General features: G+C 33.5%; 1 protein-coding gene across 3 annotated transcripts in view; it reads left to right on the top strand.

Annotated features, from left to right (window-relative positions):
- LOC125063121 overlaps nt 1-3,047 on the top strand; it is a 92,711-nt gene extending 89,664 nt beyond the window's left edge. The window contains exon 2 of one of the 3 annotated variants that reach the window (XR_007119471.1): nt 1,604-1,725. Coding sequence is in view for 2 of the 3 variants with exons in the window: in XM_047669348.1 (XP_047525304.1) it covers nt 1,604-1,838 (235 nt within the window). In the remaining variant the exon portion in view is untranslated. Of the gene's footprint in view, nt 1-1,603 lie in introns of all 3 variants that reach the window. The other 2 variants (XM_047669348.1, XM_047669349.1) reach the window with 2 other exon arrangements.
- The last annotated feature ends 18,920 nt before the right edge of the window (nt 3,048-21,967 follow it).

Genomic DNA, 21,967 nt, shown 5'->3' with positions numbered 1-21,967 from the left:
ACGTCGTACTAACAACTTTCTCTTTTAGGTTTTCGGTCGTATACGAAATGAGAATGAACTGTCGTAATGACATCATGTCATCCCTAGAAATAATTCTTGACATAAATGAAAATTTTTTATGAACCAATGGGTGAATAAAAATAGGTCAGCCTTCTGATTACGCCGGAAATATATTATTTGAATTTATTTTCATTCCAACGCTATCTTTGACGTTGTCGTTTAGTTACAATGTTAAAGACACCATCCAAATAATCTGTATTTATTAAAAATAATTGCTGTCTTTTTGTCTCGCTAATTGTGATCTTGTTGTAACATAAATAATAAGTAAATTAAAATACTAATAACGACAATTTAATTTTCCAATAAATACGATTGCTAGCTGAGAAATATTCGATGTCTTTTGAATTTAAAATAAAAAATGGACATATATTTCTTGGATCATATATTTATTGATACCTTCAGAAATGTGTGTTACATTCCTGTCGTATGAGGACCGAGGTCTTAGATTTGTTTAAAATATTTTTGTTAAATTTTGACACAAATATATGTAGGTGAGCAGTGTTGGCTTAGTAGCTTCGGCGTGTGACTCTCATTCCTGAGGTCGTAGGTTTGATCCCCGGCTGTGCACCAATAGTCTTTCTTTCGGTGCTGCGTGCGGATTAACCATTCGCTCGAACGGTGAAGGAAAACATTGTGAGGAAACGGGCTGGCCTTAGAACCAAACAGTCGACGGCATGTGTCAGGCACAGGAGGCTAATCTCCTACTTGCCTATTAGATTGGCAAATGAGAACTAAAAAGGTTGTAGCCCCTCTCATTAGTGTATTTTTTTTTCATTTTTATATGTTATTAATTATATTTCTGAATTCAAGAAGTCCGTTATACGTACTGTACCTATATTATAAAATGTTCGTAGCTGAGGTCGAAGCGAAACAGTGAAGAAGCTGAAAATCTAATACAATCGTGATACATCGGTACCAAGGTCAATAATATTAAAAAATAAAAATTGTGTTTATTCATTTGACAATTCATTATAATGTGTAAGAATCAAGTTTAATTACATACTAACATATTGTACTAATTTTCTTGCAGCTTTTGTGCTAATATTCGTTGTTATCATCATAATTTTGACATAACCCGCTGTACGGTAAAAGTATAAATAGTAAGTATATATAGTAACGTTGCGAACATATCTCATAATGGTTTCAGTTGGCCTTTTTCTCTTAATGCTAACTGAATTGGAACTTAAAACATCCGTTCGTAATAATTTACTTACAAAATTAGAACAATATAAATCTATAGTAATAAGGAAAAGCCACCTTATATCACCTTAGCACATACGAGTATGCGTTAACTTACTAAAGGGGTCATGAACTAACCCAGAATTTTACTCATTTCAAATCACTTCAAAGCATTCGCTCACTTTGAAGACTTTCGAAATATTTATCTGCCCTTAAAGATTTAACCTATTCTTGTTAAAAGGGTTAGCCACAAAAATAATTAATCGGAGTCTATCGACTTAAAACTTTAAAAACATTTAATAGGGCTACAACTTTTTAATAAAGGTTTATACGGTTAGCAATTCAGCTGTATATTTGTCCACAGTACGGCAGGAGAACGAGCGGCTGATGCACGACGTCCTTCAGGCGGGAATCGCCAATCGCACCCAGTTGTCGGGGGGATTGCGCTGACGCCGCGCTACTCCCCTCGTCCAAGGCTTGATAACATCAGGCCGGCTGCCGCGCCTCCCGAGGAGCCCCCAGAACCTTTGGAAACCCCTTATGGACTATCCAATAACGCTTCTGTACCGGTGAGCACAACCCTAGCAGGCCCTGCGTGATTACGCAAGACGCCTGCACTGACTATGGACTATCTAGATAGTTTATGTGAATTTGTGAATAACGTTGTTACTCGTTGGAGATTGAAACTCCAGTAGGTATTGTTATTGTCCGAGGTATATGTGTAGTATAAAGCTATATTTTGATTGATGACTATTTCACTGTTTGATCTCTTAATTTTCAGTTCGCTGTTTCCTTTGTATATCTCGTTCACTCGGGAGTATTAGTTTTAAATTTATTCTTATTTCAAAGGCATAGTCGTCTATTGTTCTGCGCTGATTTATTTAATTAAAATTTAATGTTACGAGTAAATATAAGATAATATGTACTGAATGTAAAGAAATAAGATTCATATAACACATGGGATCAAATTTTAAAAATCTCTGTTTAAGTTACCATTTACTACCACAATAAATTTATTACAATTCTTTTAAGAAGATTATCTTAAATAATTTGTAATTTATGTTGAGGTTACTTATCATTTTGTTATAAAAACATGCAAGCATGTTTCTTGGCATAGTAATCAATTTCACGTACATGTTATATTTTTACCACTATCAAAGTGTAATCAGTAATTAATTTACCGCATTCATAGTATTCATATAATATTAGTACTCGATGTGTAGACGTTTATGCTGATTCTTTTCTAAGTCAGATGTAAACTTCAAAAGAAAATAATGGGTATTATGTTTAAAATTAAAATTTGAGAATATTTTACTTGCAATTTAAATAAAATAATATATGATTTATTATCACAAAAATATTTACGCTTAACCACAACAGCATATTTCCACACAAAGTAAAAGTAGTTTAAAAACTTACAAATATTGATCCATCCTAAAATCGTAAAGAGAGAATATTAAAATCTAACAATACTTTTATAATCTGTAATCTTCTAAATAATTTTGACCCTTTATACGTATTGAAAATTATTTTTATAAAAACTATACATTTTAAAAGTAGCAAATTTTATACCTCTTCTATTCTTTGTGACATTTAATCGCTCTCTCAAGTATGAAGCAATTGAAGTTTGGCCCCTAAACACTTTTCGACCCAAAAATATAAGTACCAGCTTTTATTACTATATTATTTAACACAAAGGGTTCTTAGTCTGCTATTTTCTATAAAAATATTGACTAAATGCTTTAACATTAACCTTCTCACACTTCATAGACAAAAACTAAGCCAGTTTGATACTGTTTAAATATAGCTACTCAAATAAAGAAACAAATGTTTCTTCCTCTCAAGTGGTCACGCTGACGAGATGCGTATTTATTTAGTTTTTATGTACACTACATGTTTATCATGTCAAAGAAAATTATAATTTTAATCCCGTTTATAAATCCCAGTTCGAAACTGACAACAATGACGTGTGTATGTTTCGCGTAATTGAAATAGCAGATACGGAAACCATATAATAAAGATATCGTACACTTCTAAGCCGAATCTAGTCAAAGGAGCTTTTGAAACTGTGCTTATATGTAAGGGTAAGTTTTATATGTAGCTGTTGTATGGATATTGTTATGTAAAGTATGATATGTCACTTGTATGGTGAATTTTAGACGCTAAATATGTGTGCGCTTCAGCAAAGCATATAATCATATAATTGTATATGCTGTAGTATACCAAACCAAGGGCTGTATACCCTTGTATAAATAAATAAATGTGTAGATTAATTTTATTGTATCTCCCTCATTTTATTAATTTAATGATTAACTATTGTGGTCTGGTAGGGCGGCTTGTATGTGGGTTCGTCATAAATTATGTACTTTCCTACTTTTCGTGACGTTTTTAATACGGAAAGGCAATTGCATTTGTGATGTACGAATATTAGTTGTTTTTTTTTTTTGTTTTCAGGGATATGGTTTAATGTAGCTTAACTATGCAAAATCTATTTAATACCTTAATGTATTTTTATTATAACATATTATTGTTTAAGGAAAACATTAATTTTGTAAGCGATCAATTATAAAGAGTTTCTTTCTTCTGTATCTTTTATATTCTCAGGCTTTTTGTATCTCAAGACTAGGCCTCGTTTTGTTCCTGTCAGACATAGTAAGTACACGGAAGACATATATTTACTTTATATTGTTTTGTAGGTATAGGTTGTGTATTTTTGTAATAAAAAATTGATGTGAGATTACGAATTACCTATAAGCCGTCACACTTCATGTCTACTCGGTAGGAAATTGGATTGTCAATTGGTATACGGTGCAATTCGAGTTCAATTAATCAGGAATTCGTTCCCAATTATATTTATTACCTTTCGGGGAAATATTAAAGGTAGGAGATCAGTAGACACGAAGCGATGAGCCACTTATTGTATAAGAAATTGTAGTTGTTATGTTACCCCCTTCCTTAAGTGTTTTAAAGAGGTTTACATTTGTGCCGGAACTAAATATAAAACCTTTCAAAGGTGTTATTAAGTACTTAGCACGATTTAACTACAAGGTAATTACAGAATTCGATCATTTGAACTTAGAAACTGTTAAGTTAGAGATATTGAGATAAATTTCGTTATTCTATATAATATTTGCAATACCATTATAATTATTTTTATTAATGCAGAATTCGAAATGATGACCAAATAACGTTGACTGTGATTTGTCCAAAGGTACTGTTGACGACGATACGATACGATGCGTCTTCACGTTGGACCAATCACAATTAAACGAAACGCGCTATTCTTTTGTCTCTGATAAATAAATTATTATTTTGCTCTTTGCTTTTTGGATGTTAATTATTCCACACTTTTTCACTAAATCGGTGACGTCATAGTATAAATTCTTACATAGATTAATCTAAAGATGCCTGGCATACTCCGTCGACTTTGTGGGTCTAAGGCAAGCCGGTTTCCTCACAATTTTTTCCTTCACCGTTCGAGCGAATGTTAAATGCGCAAGAGAGTGGCTTCAGCGTGCGACTCTAATCCTCTAGGTCTTAGGTTCGATCCCCGGCTGTGCACCAATGGACTCTCTTTCTATGTGCGCATTTAAGATACCTCAATATCTCTAACTAAATTTAGATGATTTTGTAAGGGGGTATTCGTTTAATCTGCGACCCATCCTTAAGAGATACGTTAAGTACGTGTTCATATTCCGAGTCCATTCACCCTGTCAAGTATCAATACCTATTGATTAGTGTTAGACAAACGATACAAAGAATTTTATAGTTGTTTGTTGTAAATGTCAGTTTGAATTAATCTATTTTACAAAAAATGTTTAATAAAATATCTTTATAAATAACATTTGTTTTATTTTTTGCTATAATCAATATAAATAAAGGGTTACTAAGCAATTATTAAAAAACTTATTAGAAAGTAGAAGCTGTCTTTTATTATAATGATATCAAAAATGTCAGGAATTTCTGGTAGAGCTCGTCTTCCCTTTTGCGATTGCATTACCGTGAGTTTTCAAATTTATTGCTGTTTACGACACTCGCTTGGCATAAATCGGTTTTACACTGTCACAAGTTTTCGTAATTTTTGGTATCAAATGAGGAAACTACTAATTATAAATTTTGTATATACCTACTCAATACTCATAGTATAGTACGTTTCCATTATATTTGATATAATATTTCCTAAGCACAATGTCAAGTCGTAAGTTTTGTTAAGTATTCGTATATGTTGATACTATTGTGGCAGATTTTGAGAAAATTAATACTATACATAGTACATACGTAGAGTTAACGTTTAAATCCATTAAACTGTGCGTATTTGGTACGAAACGGAAGCGCTGCTTAACCTTTTCATATAAACTTTTTTGTTATTGTTCTATTTCGTCATTTTTTAAATACGGTATAAATTACACAATACGAATTACCGCAAATTTAAATAATTCATTCGTATCACTTTCGAAATCTCCACAGTATCAAAGGCAATGAAGAAAGATAAAAATTGGCTAATTATAAATTAATGTGGGCGTTCAAAGGTAAAACTTCTAGAGCTTGGAAAAGCTTGGAACTCGGATAAGGTGTGTCACGAATTCCTTGGCCCAACACGCCATTTCAACTATGCCTGTTATGATGCGCCGAGTAACATTGTACAACAATTTTCATCAAAAATTTGATAACTTTCATAGTTCATAGTTTACACAAATTGTATGATTATGTATACATTACAGTGACCGTATCACACATCTGGATCCTGATATAAAACCCTTTTTCGTAGACTCGTCGAAATGTAAATAGGACATTAATACCTGTCAAGTTATCCTTGGTATTTTTGGACATCGGCGTAAGGCTTGAGTCACGTGGACACACCGGTGAAAATTAATCAGTGGCGCTACATCCTTTCAAGGATCAGATTTCTATATCAGATCATTTGTTTTTCTCTAATATGCAAGTATGTGATCAACTATATTGTTCATAGAAGAAAGACAGTATAATTATCGTTATGATAGGGTTACTGGGTGGCGCTGATAATTTTCATACAAACTCGACTGGAGATAGTTTATTAGGGCATTCCAAATATATTCATATCTAGGACCCCAGGTGTGACATAAGTTCAGGAAAATTACATACAAAGATTGACGATGAAATAATACAACGACTGAAACAGAATATTAAATTCTTGCCCGTATCATATGTACGAACGCTCTCATTTTCATTTAGCTAGATATTAATTGCATATATTAATTACCAAGACATTGTATTGCGTTTAATTTAACGTTATTGTCAGCAGTTATACTGATTGTTATGTCGAAGCTTAATAATGCTTGGGAGTAGAATACTACGTCTGGAAATAATCATGGGTAATAATTTTATACATATTATATTTTTCTTTTTTCAAAGAACTGCCGACGGGCACAATGCTAACCTAAGGTGATACAGCCTGCGCGTCGTACTGCATGTGCGTTTCCGACCTTTTCAGAATTGGTACGCTCTTTTCTTGAAGAAGCCTAAGTTGTATTCGGAAATACTTTAAAGATCAGCTGGTATCACACAGTGGTGGTACGCAGTAAAAGTGCAATTTCATATTCTGCCTTGACGACCGATGATGAAACTCAGCTGCTCTAAACACTGTTCATGGTCATTCTTTATTGTTTCTGTTTACAACGTTTACTAAATATTTACTTTTAGTGTTGATTTCTCATTTTGTGGTGGAGTCTCATTCAAGTCTTTTACTATTATTATGACCCTTCGAGATAAACATAATCTGTGTGTGAATATGTATGTATTTATTTTATACTGTCTTAGTACTATGACTGGCACTATATTCCTACGACTATAGCCGTTAGATCAAATGTTTGTAGACAGAATAACACACACATTTAAATGAAACATTAATAGACAAATCAGGAGATGTTCAATTAGAAACTTAACGATCTGTGGTTCTCCCACAGACAATAAAAATAATAGTAAAAAACTAGACCCTCACTGGTAATTAGAATATCTTGGATATATTAAAATAAGTTTATAAATAAAATAGAACTTCAAAACAAACTAATGTGTAATCCACATTATTGCTACGAAGCTTCTTTCAAAAAGCCTAAACTAAAATTAAAAACAGTTTCGGTGCGAACAATACGATGGTAGTTACCACTCATACTGGAGCGACTTGGTTTTTTAAAAGCAAATTTTACCCTTCCATTTTTAGTTAGGTCAAAAAATATCTCATATTTCTTTTAAAATAGTTCAATATATTTGCTAAATAAAACGTTTAACAAATAAGCTGTCCCTAACAGCGTTAACTAAGCCAATGATGCTTGTATCTAGTTCATCGGTCGACCCTCTTCAGACTAGTTTCAAGCACTTGAGCGATCGCTGACTAAGACTTTTTATACTAAAGCGTAAAATATATCCAAACTATCAATCTTATTTATTAGTAACCTTCTTCAGATTGCAAGATGAATCATATTTAAATTGCCTTGCTATGAATAGTACAATACCAATTGGTACAGTGTCATTATATAACAAGATACATTTTAGATAAATTATTATTTTGTTACTAAGAGACTTTTCTGTAAACATGTAGTGGCTGTTATTGTAAAACGTTTATTAGTTAAATTAAAAGGTAAAGATTTGTCATACAAACAATAACAACAATTTAGGAAAAAAAATTTATTCATATATATAGATTTACCTAGTGAAACGTTGCATGGTTGCTTTGTGTGATTTTGAGCCACAAAATAGGATAGTAGTAGTATTTTTAGTAACTAAAAATATAAATCTAGATGTAAGGAAACCCGATAAACACATATCTGACCCCCGAACGTCCAACTGAAGCCCAAAACATCACTCTGAGTGTTCGTTACAATCAATCAATCGAAAACTGAAGCTCAAATGGCGTGTTTCTTGTTATCGATATTATTAGCTGTAATAGTGTTTCGGCATATCGACGCTTAACCTATCAATTAGGAAAATAAAAAAAATTAATAAAAAGAAAATTAAAACTATTTTAATAAGTTTGGTACCTTCCCTGCGATTCTGTATCTCACTTTTCGAACTCACACAGCGGTGAAACAGATGAGAAGGTGGGAGCTTGTAGTTTATTGTTTATCAGAATGCCAAATCATAAAATGACTGCTTCACGACTGATTTGAGAGCGACCGCCGATGCGAAAACCGCTGTGTGAGTTCGAAAAGTGAGTTACAGAATCGCAGGGCTGAGGCAGTGACCTTTAACGCTGGCAGCATTTCCTCGCTGTATTGCGATACTAATTCGTTGGTTAAGGAAAGCACCAGCTCTGGGGTCACCGGCACCAGTTACCAGGTACCAACTTAAATCTTTTAGCGCCTGTGCCACTTGAACCCCAAGGCCCAATCAATTTAGTTAGCCGAAGTTGAGTGACGTGTCAGACCCGATCGGCCCTGTACTTAGCTAATGAACCCAACAATAAAACTTTCTTGAAACATTGTTCTTGAAGTTGATGGTTATTTCTTCTATATATCGCATTTAATATTTATAATAAACTGGGTTCAACCTTTTGTGGTTAATGGATTTTATATCTGTTTCACTGATTATTTTTTTATAGGCACGTGAGTCTCACAATCTTCGTTGCTTTTAAAACGCGTTTTTTATTATCGTATTAGTATTGTCTTTTCATATTCTTCGCAATATTTTCCTTTAGCTATTTCTTGAGTAAACTGAAACAAGTTAGTTTCTTTATTTTATTTAATATCGACTATAGAACGATTATGACGAATATGTAGAAAATTATACCTACCTGGGGAAAAGAATAAGTTTCGAGAAAAACAGTAACATTATAGAAATAGAGAGAAGGGTCCAACAAACCTGGAATAAATATTGGAGCCTAAAAATAATATTTAATAGTAACTTACCAATAACTCTCAAAGCTAAAGTTATGAACTCTACTACCCAGCTTAACTTATGGAAGCCAGACCTGGAAATTTTCTACACAAGCTATGAATAAAATCAATGTATGTCAAAGAGGTTTAGAGCGAAGCATGTTAAACATAAAGAAAATGGACAAAATAAGACACACAAAGATAAGAGCCGTCACTAAAGTTACAAACTCTTTAACTTTTGCCCGAAAACTGAAATGGCATTGGGCTGGCCATGTAGCAAGAATGTCTAGCAGAAAGTGGACCAAACGAGTTACCCAATGGAAAGGACCACCAGGCAAGAGGCGGAAGGGGAGACCCTTAGACCGCTGGGAAGATGATCTGAAAAGATCAGCTGGCAAAAACTGGCACTCCATAGCACAGGACCGACAACAATGGGCATCTTTGGAGGAGGCCTTTACCCAAACCGGGGTTCCTGTTAAACAAATAATATAAATATATATTACTAACATAATCTAAGCTAACCTACTAACAAAATCAATATTTTTACGAGGCATGCCTTTTAAGTTCTGTCGTTTCCATATTTCCCGGCAACTTTGAATTTGGACATGTACTATATTCGAATGTGTTTACATTTTGAATCTCAAAACAGTTAAAAGTATTAGGATTAATGCTATTGTTTAGTCACAGCGTCGATTTGAATCTGTTAAGTTACGTACGAAAATGAATCTTTCTAAGGAAAATGTTCGTGCAATAATTTTCTACAACTTTAGAAGAGGCCTGACACGGCTTCAGTATTTTGAAGAGCTAATATCTGTGTTCAGTGATGAAGCCCCATGTCTGCGGACTGTCGAACGCTGGTATTTAGAATTCCAGCCTGGAAATACTAGTGTTAGTGACCAATCTAGCGAAGGACGCCCAAAATCCGCCTTCACTGAAGAAAACATCATTGCTGTGAGATAACTAATTCTCGAAGATTGTCATGTGACGTATCGAGAGATAGAGGCTCTATTAGGCATCTCAGGGACAACCATTCAGAAGATCTTTCATGAAACGCTTGGTGTGAGAAAGCTAGTTTGCCGTTGGATACCGCATCTGCTTTCCGACGATCACAAGGCGGCCCGCGTCAGATGATGTAAGAAAACTCTGCAAAGGTTCAACCGAAGAGAGTCAAATCACGTCTACGACATCATCAGTGATGCCGAATCTTGGATCTATGCCTACGATCCTGATTCCATACAACAATCTACAATATGGGTCTTTCAAGACGAGCCAAAGCCGACTAAAGTCATTCGTTCTCGAAGCACTTCAAAGAAGATGGTGGCCACGTTCGTTAGAAAAACCGGCCTTGTTGCGACTATTGCACTTGAAGATCGTAGAACAGTTAACGCAGAGTGGTATACCATAGTTTGTTTACCACAAGTCATCGCCAAACTTTGAAAATCTAACTTAAAGCGGCGCATCACCCTGCACCACGACAACGCAAGCTCACACAGCGCTTGTCAAACAATTCAGTATTTTAAGCAGGAAAAAGTAGAAATTCTTGACCATCCTCCATACAGTCCTGACCTAAGCCCTAACGATTTCTTTACATTTCAAAAAAGTAAGAAAAGTCTTCGTGGTCAAAGGTTCCAGTCCGGAGAAGAAGCAGTCGACGCTTTCAAGTCAGCCATTTTGAACACCTCCACTTTAGAGTGGAATTAATGTTATAATAACTGGTTTAAGAGAATGGAAAAGATTATTAAGCTACGTGGTGAATACTTTGAAAAACAATAAAAAGTACTATAAGGTTCTAGTTGTGTTTTTTTCTGCAAACGACAAAACTTAAAAGGCATGCCTCGTAGTTACTTTAATATAACAACTACCAACCATTGTATAACAGGAAATAAAAAGGCTTATTATTATTATTATAGAACGATTACATTTATTTAAATTTATATTTATTACATGTATGTGGTTAGTTGAATTTTATGGAACATTACCAAAAAGTTGTAACGAAATTATTCGAACGAAAATGTGCGGGAGGCGAACATTTGAAAATTTCAAGAAATCGTTACACGTACATGCATCATTTTGAGATTCCGATTCAACGCATACATTTCACATGTCTGCTTGCGAATTTTATTTTTATAAAGGAATTTTATGAAAGTTTGAAAAATTGAAAGTAAAAATAAACCTTATTTAATAATGTTGTATAAATATGCTGATAATATTAACGCATTTTTAAAGATTTAGAAAGGCAGAGGGAATTATGCCTAAAGCTCCAGAGAAATCTGGTTATACAGGTTTTTGATACTCTTAGAATTGGGATTTACATTCGCATACACAAACACAGCGCGGCCACCATAATTATAATGAAATACTATAGATATATAATAATATGTATACTATAATAACAATAGATATTATTAGAGTTAAAAAGCATTTTTATTAAAAAGATATTATTAATATACCGTGATCGCTGGTGGTTTACAATTGACTATAAAAAATATGTTTTCCTGAAACATTGTATTTTATATAGTAACTATATCAGTAATAATTTTTTTAATTATTGTCAATACAACTATAATACCATTCATCAAAATTTCAGAATAACTTTATTGTTTCCCCATGTTTTACTAGTGAACATGGGAATTCACTTCAACTATTTTCAATTACTTGTATCCGAATTGTAACGTATTTAACACCCTCGACATATTTTCGCCTTCTTTGATATACGTATTTTCTTAATAAGTAGGCTAGGCTTCATACAAAACGAACTTAGATATAGTTAATTGTATTAAATAAATAACGTACCCAAGGTACGGTTACAGCTACATAGTGTTCTTGTCATGCCCGGAATAAATTAAAACAACCTTAATTTAAACTTCGTACTGGAAGCAGTATCGTCCATTAACTATTTCACTTGGTGAAACCAAGGTGTATTCAACTTACTAGGTAATAACAATCTTAGTGATTAACTTAATAAGTAGCTAGTTACCAAGCAATTGACTCAGTAAAAAAAATAATACGGAAATTGATATTGAAGTTAGGTTTTGCGTTCCGATGATCTTTTGTGACAAGCAAGTAGGCGATCAAGTCTGTGCCGCCAACTTAAGAGTTAGTTACCTTTTGCAGGTATTTCTTGAATCAGTTATATTTCTAGGGAACAGACAATTTACGCAAATGAGAGAATATTTTCACAAACGGCATGATTGAAATGTAAACGGAAATTTAATATTGCGCGACCTTTTTATGAAACATTTTCTATTTTTAGTTAACAAGCTATTCAACAAGTGGGTACAAATCCAAATTTCAACATTTACGTTGAGTGGAATTCGCAACCAATGAACATAACTCGTGACTGCGGAACCGGCCTTTTATTACGGTTTGAATAATACGTACCTAATCATATTATTATTTTCTTCATTACAACATGTGACTTGGAAAATCTGTTTATTAATAGAAATATCAAAACCCTGTGTAGAATGACAAAACCTTAGTGTTGTTTTTAGAATGGTACTATAGGGAGGTAAGTTTAGAGGTCATGTAGTATAGTCGACAGCTCGGACCATGAACCCACGTCTGGTTTAAAGAATACCGTACGTCAAGAAAAACTAATAGAAAGTCCAACCGTTTTAGCCTGTAAATATACCTAAAATTTACCTCTACATTTCGCTGGATTATAATCCCTGTTTTACGCGAAAATCATAATTAGCTATTACCGTGTACTCTGGTAGGTAATTATTCGTTTTAATGTATATTTTACTTTATGGTGTAATAAAACAATTTATTTGCTCATTTTGGAGTGTGTAGGTGGCATTAAGAACTTTAAACGTGCAAATTTATAACATTTATTACAGCGATTTTATTATTTATGAATTTCCAGCGTCAATAATCATCTGGCACAAGAATGTGGCTGAAAAACAACGCATGTTTCCTGATACATTTTTAAGTAAAAATGTGAGAGCACGAGCTTAGTGGTTAACACAACTTAGAAAGTACTAGATTCAATCTCAAAGGCGTACCACTATTTACAATTTACTTCAGAACAAACGCAGAAATGTGACTACCACATAAAATTCACTACAACAGACTATTCCTGCTGGTTCAAGTTACCCATATTTAAAGCGTCATTCACTGTTATTTCATTCCAATATAACTTCTACTTATCAATTTACTATGAACATGTGTACTCACGCCTCGCTGGTCCTTACATTGAACGATTTAATTCACCTACGTTCACCCTACCCGCTCTGATTTCTCTAATATGATCTGGACTTGCGATGAATTTACACATGGGCTACGATGCATATATATTGCTAGATCAACACCTGGTATCATTAAATAATAAATAGTCAAAAGTCAAAAATCATTTATTCATATAGGTAACACAATGTACACATATGAACGTCAAAAAAAAAATATTCATAAATGCTTCTAATTTTACATTTACTGCCAGTTCTCAAATCAATGGCGTAGAATGGAAGAGAAGAACTGGCAATAAACTCTCCGCCACTCTTATTAATCGCCAAGCTTTTTGTTTTACATAACGTTTGTTCTTTGTACTAACGTTTAATACTAAATTATTTATCCATGCTTTTAAATAAGCTGCCCTGTTTCTGTAAATTTTGTAAATAAGCGCGTTTACAGTAACTGTATGTTTTTACGCATTAAAATATGGGAGTTAGAATGTTTTTGATCTTAAGGTTTAAATTTGAACCGGTTCGATGCCGGTATGAAAATCTGAAGCCAGTTGTAGCGTTGACAAACTTAGCTACAGATGTAAAAAATCTACGTGTGTAGTGAACATAAATAAAACGCTCATAATGCTATAAAACTATAAGACCAAACTTAATTTCTACAAAACAGCGTTTATAGAAGATTTACAATAATAGTTCATTGTCTTTAAACGATGCTTATGATGGCAACTGGAAAACTATTTTAGAAGCTAAGTACTAACAGCGCTATATCACTAAAAGTTTTCACATAACCGGCTTATGGTGCTGTGAAAATATTCTCTACATAAAATAGAAGCTCGCGAACACATAATCAATATTCATAAACTACGGCAACTACTGTGTATCTATGCAAAAAATTTGAAATATCTTAAGTTTAAATTTTTCTTAGATTAAAAAGTCGATAAGATAGACCTTTTGATATGAGATTACTTGCATAATCAGGCGTATGTGTTTATGAAAATTTCTAAGCCATGATTAGTATCCCAAAAACTAAACTAATCCATATAATACAAATAAATAAAAAATCCAGCCTCCTCTTACATGTCTAATGGTTTTGAGGCGATTTTCTGGTGAACAGCTTAGAAACTTTACTGAGCTTACCTTTAAATACAGACTTACCTTTGACAGGCGTGTATCCTGACCTTTGTAGTGAGACTTTCACGTTTCAATTTTGTGCTTTTTGGAACTTTTAGTTAACCTATAGATCGTTCCATGTTTTGGACGTGCGATTCTCAACTTTGCACCACTACTATGTGGGACCAGCTGCCCACTGAAGTATTTCCGGACCATTTCGACTTAGGGTCCTTCAAGAAAAGAGCGTACTAATTCTTAAAAGGCCAGCAACGCACTGCGAGCCTTCTGGCTATGTGAGTGTCCATGTGCGGCGGTATCATTTAACATCAGGTGAGGCCTCCTATTTCTTAAAAACGTAACAAAAAAAAAATACAGGCCGTGCATTCGAGCCCCTATTGTGCACCAATTTACTGTCTGCAACAACGGAAGAAAACATCATGAGTAGTCTTAAATCTAAAAATTTCTAAACTATATATTATATATGTACTTGCCTATTTATAAAAACAATAAGTGCAACTCTGGTTGTAACTGGTGTAACTGGTTTAAGGACTGATGAAGATTAGAAATTAAAATAAATATTTTTAAATAAATAAGCGCGACCTTCAGGGAAACACTACGATCCCAACATGCCTGATTCTCATTAATATTCGAAATCATAAATTCCATTTTAATGAATTGCTCTCCTTCCTAATTGTTTTCTGAAGGTCTTGTTCAATTGATTGTTTTTAGTGTTCGAGTTCATAACGAGTATGGCACCATTATACGGATAAACATTAAACAGCCTTGTTTAAAATGGGTGTTACAAAATTCTAATAAGTAAGTATAGTTTCGCTTTCAAAAACTAATAATATTCTAATCGTTGGAATGGAAGTAGAGACTAGAGCATTCGATTCCTGAGATAGTTGGAAAGTTGGGAAGTTGTGGGATTATTCATAAAGCTTTCGAAACTGGACGTAGAGTCACTGGGTACTAATGGAGTTTGATTTGCTACAAACCATTAAATACAATCAAAGTAAGTCGTATAATGTTAAGTATTGTGTCCGCACCCTATTTTCGATGTCAAATGTTAGTTTTAGGTTATACTACTTTTTTCTATTTAAGTGTGGTGGTGCGGCTTTAAATCAATAAATATAATTCACCAACATATGAATGCAACTAATTTTATAAAATAACATTTAAAGTCTTGATTTCCCTCAACAATACAATTTGTTTGTAGCCCCATTAGCCCAGTCTCACCTATCTCGTACAAGCATAAAAACTAGCGCGGACGCAGAGCAGGGAGAAAATAATAAACGGCTTAAATATAAAAGTCTTTCCTCCAGCTTTGATTTGTTCTTTGGAGAAGACCCTTGGACCGTGGGGTTCAAGTGCACAGTTTAAGATTTAAGATAGTAAGATAGTACTGGTGACCAGAGTTGGTGCTGGTGCTAGAAGAATAAGTGTCGCTATAGACCGAGGAAATGCCAGCATTAAAGGTACTGTCTGCCACAAGGACTAACCTTTTTGATTTGTTTTAATTTTTAATTTATATATTTTTTATCATTATTACTATTTAGGTTTATACAATATCTATTTTTTTAAATATGTATTCTTAATACACATTTTAAATAATGTATATCTCTTTGTTAGTTTAAATTTTCTTAATTTTTCCAGTTTTTCCCGAAACCAGTTTCACCAGCGCCTTTCCACTTTATTGTTAACGTTATTCAAATTCTTTATATGTATTCAAGTTAGAATTATCTTCATATCATACTTAAGTTTGAAGAAATGTTTTTCAGAATTTTACTGTTCAATTGGAATCGCAAACAACTCCAAACACCAATTCACGTCGGAAGCGGAGGTGGAAGGAGGTCTTCGAAAGCATCGTGTGAAGAGTCGAGGGAGAAAGTATCTAAAGCGTTAAAGGTGGCTTAAAACAGTACAAGATAAACTTAAATAGTTCACGTCAACGTTTGGATAAAGTTCCTGGGCAGGCTTGTTAGCCTCCATCACAATCATTTAGTAGAGAGAAGACCATTATTAGGTGTTTCATTTGAAGAAAAATAGAAGTTTTTACCCGAAATCTTCATTGTACCATTTTAAAAAAGTGTTTTAATTAAAACATTTTTGGAACTTAAAATGTAATACACAATTTACACTCAAATGTGTCGAATACCTATAGTTTATTATTAAATTTGGGTAAGGAATTACTTTAAAAACTAACGTTAGGAGCTTATCGTAATTCCATTACATTCGGATATTAGAAGAAAATATTTTTCAATTTTGCTCACACACAGATAATATCGTATGTATATTCGCGGAATTTATGTCCCAAAGAGACACGTGAAGTAAATTTTATCTAAGATAGTGCGACGTAAGCCTTCGAATATTTGAATACAGATCATATTTCTTACGAAATGTATTAAGGTATTTGCTGTCGTGTGTACTGTTTTATCGGACCTTTGAAGAGGTAAGTGTTCATAATTATTTTCTACAACGTTTTACATAATCTTACATGATCTTAAATTGAAGTTTTCAATATCTAATTTAAAACCTGTCAGCGCTTTTTAGCGGACTTCCTGCCGGGCACTCTTGTGGAATCAGCTGCCAGTAGAGCCTGGAAAAAAGAGCGTAACATTCCCTGAAAGGTCGGCCACACACCCGCTAGCCTAGGGGTTGCAGGGCGGCCGTTATCACTTTATTTAAAGTGACTCGCTCGTTTGTTTCCTGACCTATAAAATAGCCTAGACACTATAAAACAGAAAACTTAAATCTTTAATTTTCTATTTATGTTTGAAAACAGATGACTGAAAATAATTAACATAAATATACCTGTTTACACCTGGCAACCCTAACGTTGTGGCTGGCTGAAAGCTGGCAAACTTTTTCTATAATTTCTACATGATTCCCTTTAAAATTACGTAAAACTTATTTAAAAAACATAAAAATTTATATTTAATTTATAAGTAAACTTAATTTCATCCAAAAATTCAGTTGCAGAATCAAGCAGTGGGATCTTAGTCCATTAATGATTAAGCCATTGACTAATCCGACGAACAATTTCGTAGCAGAAACTGTTTCAAATACATATTCATATATTCATTATTCAACATCGAAAATAAATATATATAGGGAAAATAAATAATGACCCAGCGCTTTCAAGCATACAAATATTAATTACCCACACTCCTCCAAAGATTTGAGGCTGAGGGAAGATAAAGATCCCACAGAGCAAACTGAAAAGATTCTCCTTTAATGCGGTCGGGACAAACATTCCTTTGTACGCATTCAAACATTACGTTGGATAATTTAATGTAAAAAGGAGATATACTCTATTTTAAAGTCAAATTATCTTAAAAGGAACCTTTGTTATTTGGTTTTCACGAATGATAATGCGTGTAAAATACAGTAATACGCATTATCAGTCGTCATAGACACGAGATATAAGGTCTCACGATAGATATATTTTAAATTTTTAATTATTAATTGGAACCGAAATTCATTGATCTCAGAATGGAATGGTGAGCGATTGTTTATATTAGTTAAAATACGCGTATTTTTGAAGGAGAATCGAATGGATTTTTAAGATCACATAAAATCCCACACACACATTTACACACACCCACATATACACATTTCCACACACCTCAACAAATAAATTATTAGTACATTGTCTTTTTTAATATATAATGTTCTTTGTATATATGGTGTAATTTTTGGCTATATTTTTAAATTAAAAGTTGTAAATATAATCTTTGAAAAACCGCGGATCAATAAACAGTTAAATAAATTAAAAGAAATAAAACCCTCTGTTCAATTGACGTTTGAGCGACAACTATTTGGGATGTTATAAAAATTTTATTCTTCTAAGATTCCTTAAAGTGATTGGATTCTAAGTCATCAATACACATCGCAGGTGTTCATCAATCACGATGTGTCAATGCTGTCGTGTTGTTACAATGTTAAGGAAATTTGCTGACAAAATAAATTAAGACGTAGATTTTGTCTCAGACCTGTTGATATTAAAGCTTGAAATACTGTTGTAAGCGAACCTATTGAATCAAGCGAGCTTTAATACATTAAACAAAAGAGAGAAAAACGTTGCCAACTTAACCCAAGTAACATTAATAGTTTAGACAATAATATATATATATATATATATATATATATATATATATATATATATATATATATAATGGGTATGTTCTTCTAACGAGACGAATAACATAGTAGTGTTAGTTACACTATCGACCAGAAGACCATGCGTTTCAATTCAAATCAAAATCATTCATTTAGGTAACACAATGTACACATATGAACAACAAAAAAAATACATATTAAATGCTTCTAATTCTACATTTACTGCCAGTTCCCAAATCAAGAGCGTAGAACGGAAGAAGAACTGGCAATAAACTCTCCGCCATTCTTTTTAGCGATTAACGCCAAGTTTTTTGTTTTACACAATGTTTGTAAGGAGCTGCAACCATTACACCATGTTTCACTTAAGTAATTAATTGATAATAATAAAAAAATGAAGATATGTCCTCTATCAGCAGGAGGCATGGTGAAATAGGAACACGCACTTACATTCTCGTGGGAACAACACGCAAATATGTACATAGTCGACATAACTACCATCACCGCATACACGAATTCATGTCCGACCAGTCACCACAAGTAGCACCCGTTCACGAGTATGACGCATGGCCAGCCATCGACGGTTTAATCCCGGCAAATTATTATATTGCTCTTACGGTGTATTTCACCAGTGAATCCAGTACGTCTCAGACTCAGGACCAAGGTCAGGCACAGATTACCTATTTGCCTATAAACAAAAATAATAAATATGCAGAAATCTGAGTGCCACTTTTTTATAATTTTAAGAGTGTTTCTAAAGGCTTGAGCTGATAACTGTCGATACAGATAAGTTACAAGACAAATAAAATTACGTTGTTTTTCTTAAAGTTCAATGGAACCATCTCTAAGTTCATGATCGAGATGAAATTTATCTGAAAAGTTTTGATAGAATTGGTCTTAGCTGGAAACCAAGTTGTTATACTTTCATGAACTCAAATATTAAGAAATTAATTATAATTTGTATATGATTTTTCACAAGGGAATTCGTGGTCAATATAGTATTAATTAACAGTTGTTAAACATATCATATTAGAAAACTATCGAATTATCTTTGCACAGAATTAAACAAAGTCGTTTATAAGTTTTATAGCCGCTCCAACATTTAGATATCTTAGGTAAAGATCCTACGCTTTTCTATGATTATTCTAGGAGGAGGTTTACAATTCAATGCGAAGGTTTTCGCTATCGATTCAATGGCTGCAAATGGGACGCTCTTCTATGGAATCAGAGAAAGGATTACACACAATTTCTATTGTACACATAGACATGTGTGGAGGCTTACCGCCCAAAAGGGACCAGTTATCCTATAAGAGGCTAATCCTATTATTTTACACAACTGGGAATTTAATTATTTATTAATAATGTTAAACAATTTTCCCAACAGATTACAGAGTGGACTACATACATACTTCAATTCTAAATTCGAATGTTCACCTTTTGTCAGCTGCACCTTTTGCGATGAATAAATATAGAGAGAACTTACAAAAAGTTTCCAGTTCTCGATAGTGTGGTTATGCTCTATTTACTTCTTTTGTTGATGCCACTTCATTCTTGAAGATTGGCTGCCACTCTCATGAAGCGTGTCCTGTGCCAGATGAGCAGCTCTTCCGCTGTCGCAATTCCCGTTTACTCCCTAACATTAGACAGCCATGATTTTTTCTTTAAACCAACACGCAATTTAAGGATTTACGCCCTGGATTTTACCCATCATAATTAATAGAAGGTGATAGCGGTCATGGCAGCTTTTCGTTGCTGGATCTATTTGCTTAGATAATAATAATAGTGACTACTATAATACTAACTAAATTTCTAACATGTTTTGGTGTCTCTTGAGAAACTCAATTATCGAATTACATAAGCCAGCTTTCACAACGCTTATCTAAAGAAATCTTAATATATGCTTAGTAGGAAAACATTAAATACCGTGCACACTGCAAAGATTTATTTTATTTGGATATTTACATATATTAAATAAGAATATCGAGTAACACAACTCGGTTCTCACAAAAGCGCAAAAGATTTGAAGCAATTTTGTACTAGTTCTATTGAAATGCGACCTCCTTACCAACAAAATAATGTAATATTGAAAATAACTTGAGCTTTTTAACATCGCTTTTCTACCTCTACTATCGCACGTAGATATAAAGTGTTGGAATATAGTTGAGCTGTTTAATATGATTTTTTGGCAATCAGCCAAAACGCTATACACGTTTAAGACGTATTATTTATTTATCTATTGAAATACATACCCTATCATACCAGTAAGTACTACCAATACGATAATGCCGAAAAAAGAAATATAATACTAAAAACATCAGATTCACAATATCGCGAACATAATATAATGGTGTATAACATAGAAGAATCCTTTCTAGACAGTGTCGGGGACAGTATTCAGTGGGCGCAACGTCTTGGCTAATGGGAATTAGTTCTTGCCCTTGATATCGCAAACAACTTTGGTATTCGTCATTAAATTCGGCTAAAATTTTTTTTTATTTTTTATTCTTTTATTGATTTATTTTGACGTGTAACGTGTGCCGACATTTTCCAATTTAAGAAGACATATAATCTATAATATAATATCTACACTTACTTATTAGTTATTATGGTTACGGTATCAAAATATCATTATCAGGAGTACCATATTTATTTTTCTATGTTCAATGTTCAATGGCTAACTGTGACCGAACTGCACATTCCTAACCTTGCAGTCCATATAAGCATTTAATTCATTTACATATAATATAATACTGGTAGCTTGTACACAATCACCTGTTGATTGGTGGTAAAGTATCACAATTTTACTTATTGTGTTCCGCGCCCTCTAACGGCTACTTTTAAGATATAAAGACTATAAAGTTCCATAGGTGTAAATTGAACCTCAACTTACAATAGCGCCATCTAGTGACATATTTGTAAAGCGTTGACAACTTTACATCTCAAATTATTTCGTAGAGACATGATTTCGATCACATTACAAAGATGGTACTTTTATAAAAATGAAATCATATTTGGATTCATCAACACATATACAAATATAAGTCAAGTGCTCTGGAACAAACACCATGAAATAAAGCAGTTCTATCATTGCAAAAATATGCTTGGCGTCAAATCGCCTCAAATATTCCCGCTTAAAATGCTAACTTAATGCGAGATCGGAAATCCTCTTTTGATCTCAACATCAACATACTTATACCTTTAGGCACACATAGGTTTATGTTTCATAGCGAATGGTTCGCTCTAAACGAAGCAGCTAGAGCCGTACAAGGGTTATTAATGACTTTAGTACCTATTAAATTCGTATCTGATAATGCGTCTGTGCTGATGGCGTTAGAAAAAAAGACTAACAACATTCTAATACTGGAGGTTCATCATGCACTGGAGGCAACCCTTACAGGGTTACCCTCTAGTGGATAAAAGAACACAGTGGATCTCTAGGCAATAATGCTGCCGACGAGCTTGCAAAGAGAGGAC

The sequence above is a fragment of the Pieris napi genome, chromosome 3 (genome assembly GCF_905475465.1).
Source record: "Pieris napi chromosome 3, ilPieNapi1.2, whole genome shotgun sequence".
NCBI classification, from domain to species: Eukaryota; Metazoa; Arthropoda; class Insecta; order Lepidoptera; family Pieridae; genus Pieris; species Pieris napi.
The sequence above is the reverse complement of the archived record's forward strand: the minus strand, read 5'-3'. Positions and strand labels throughout refer to the sequence as shown.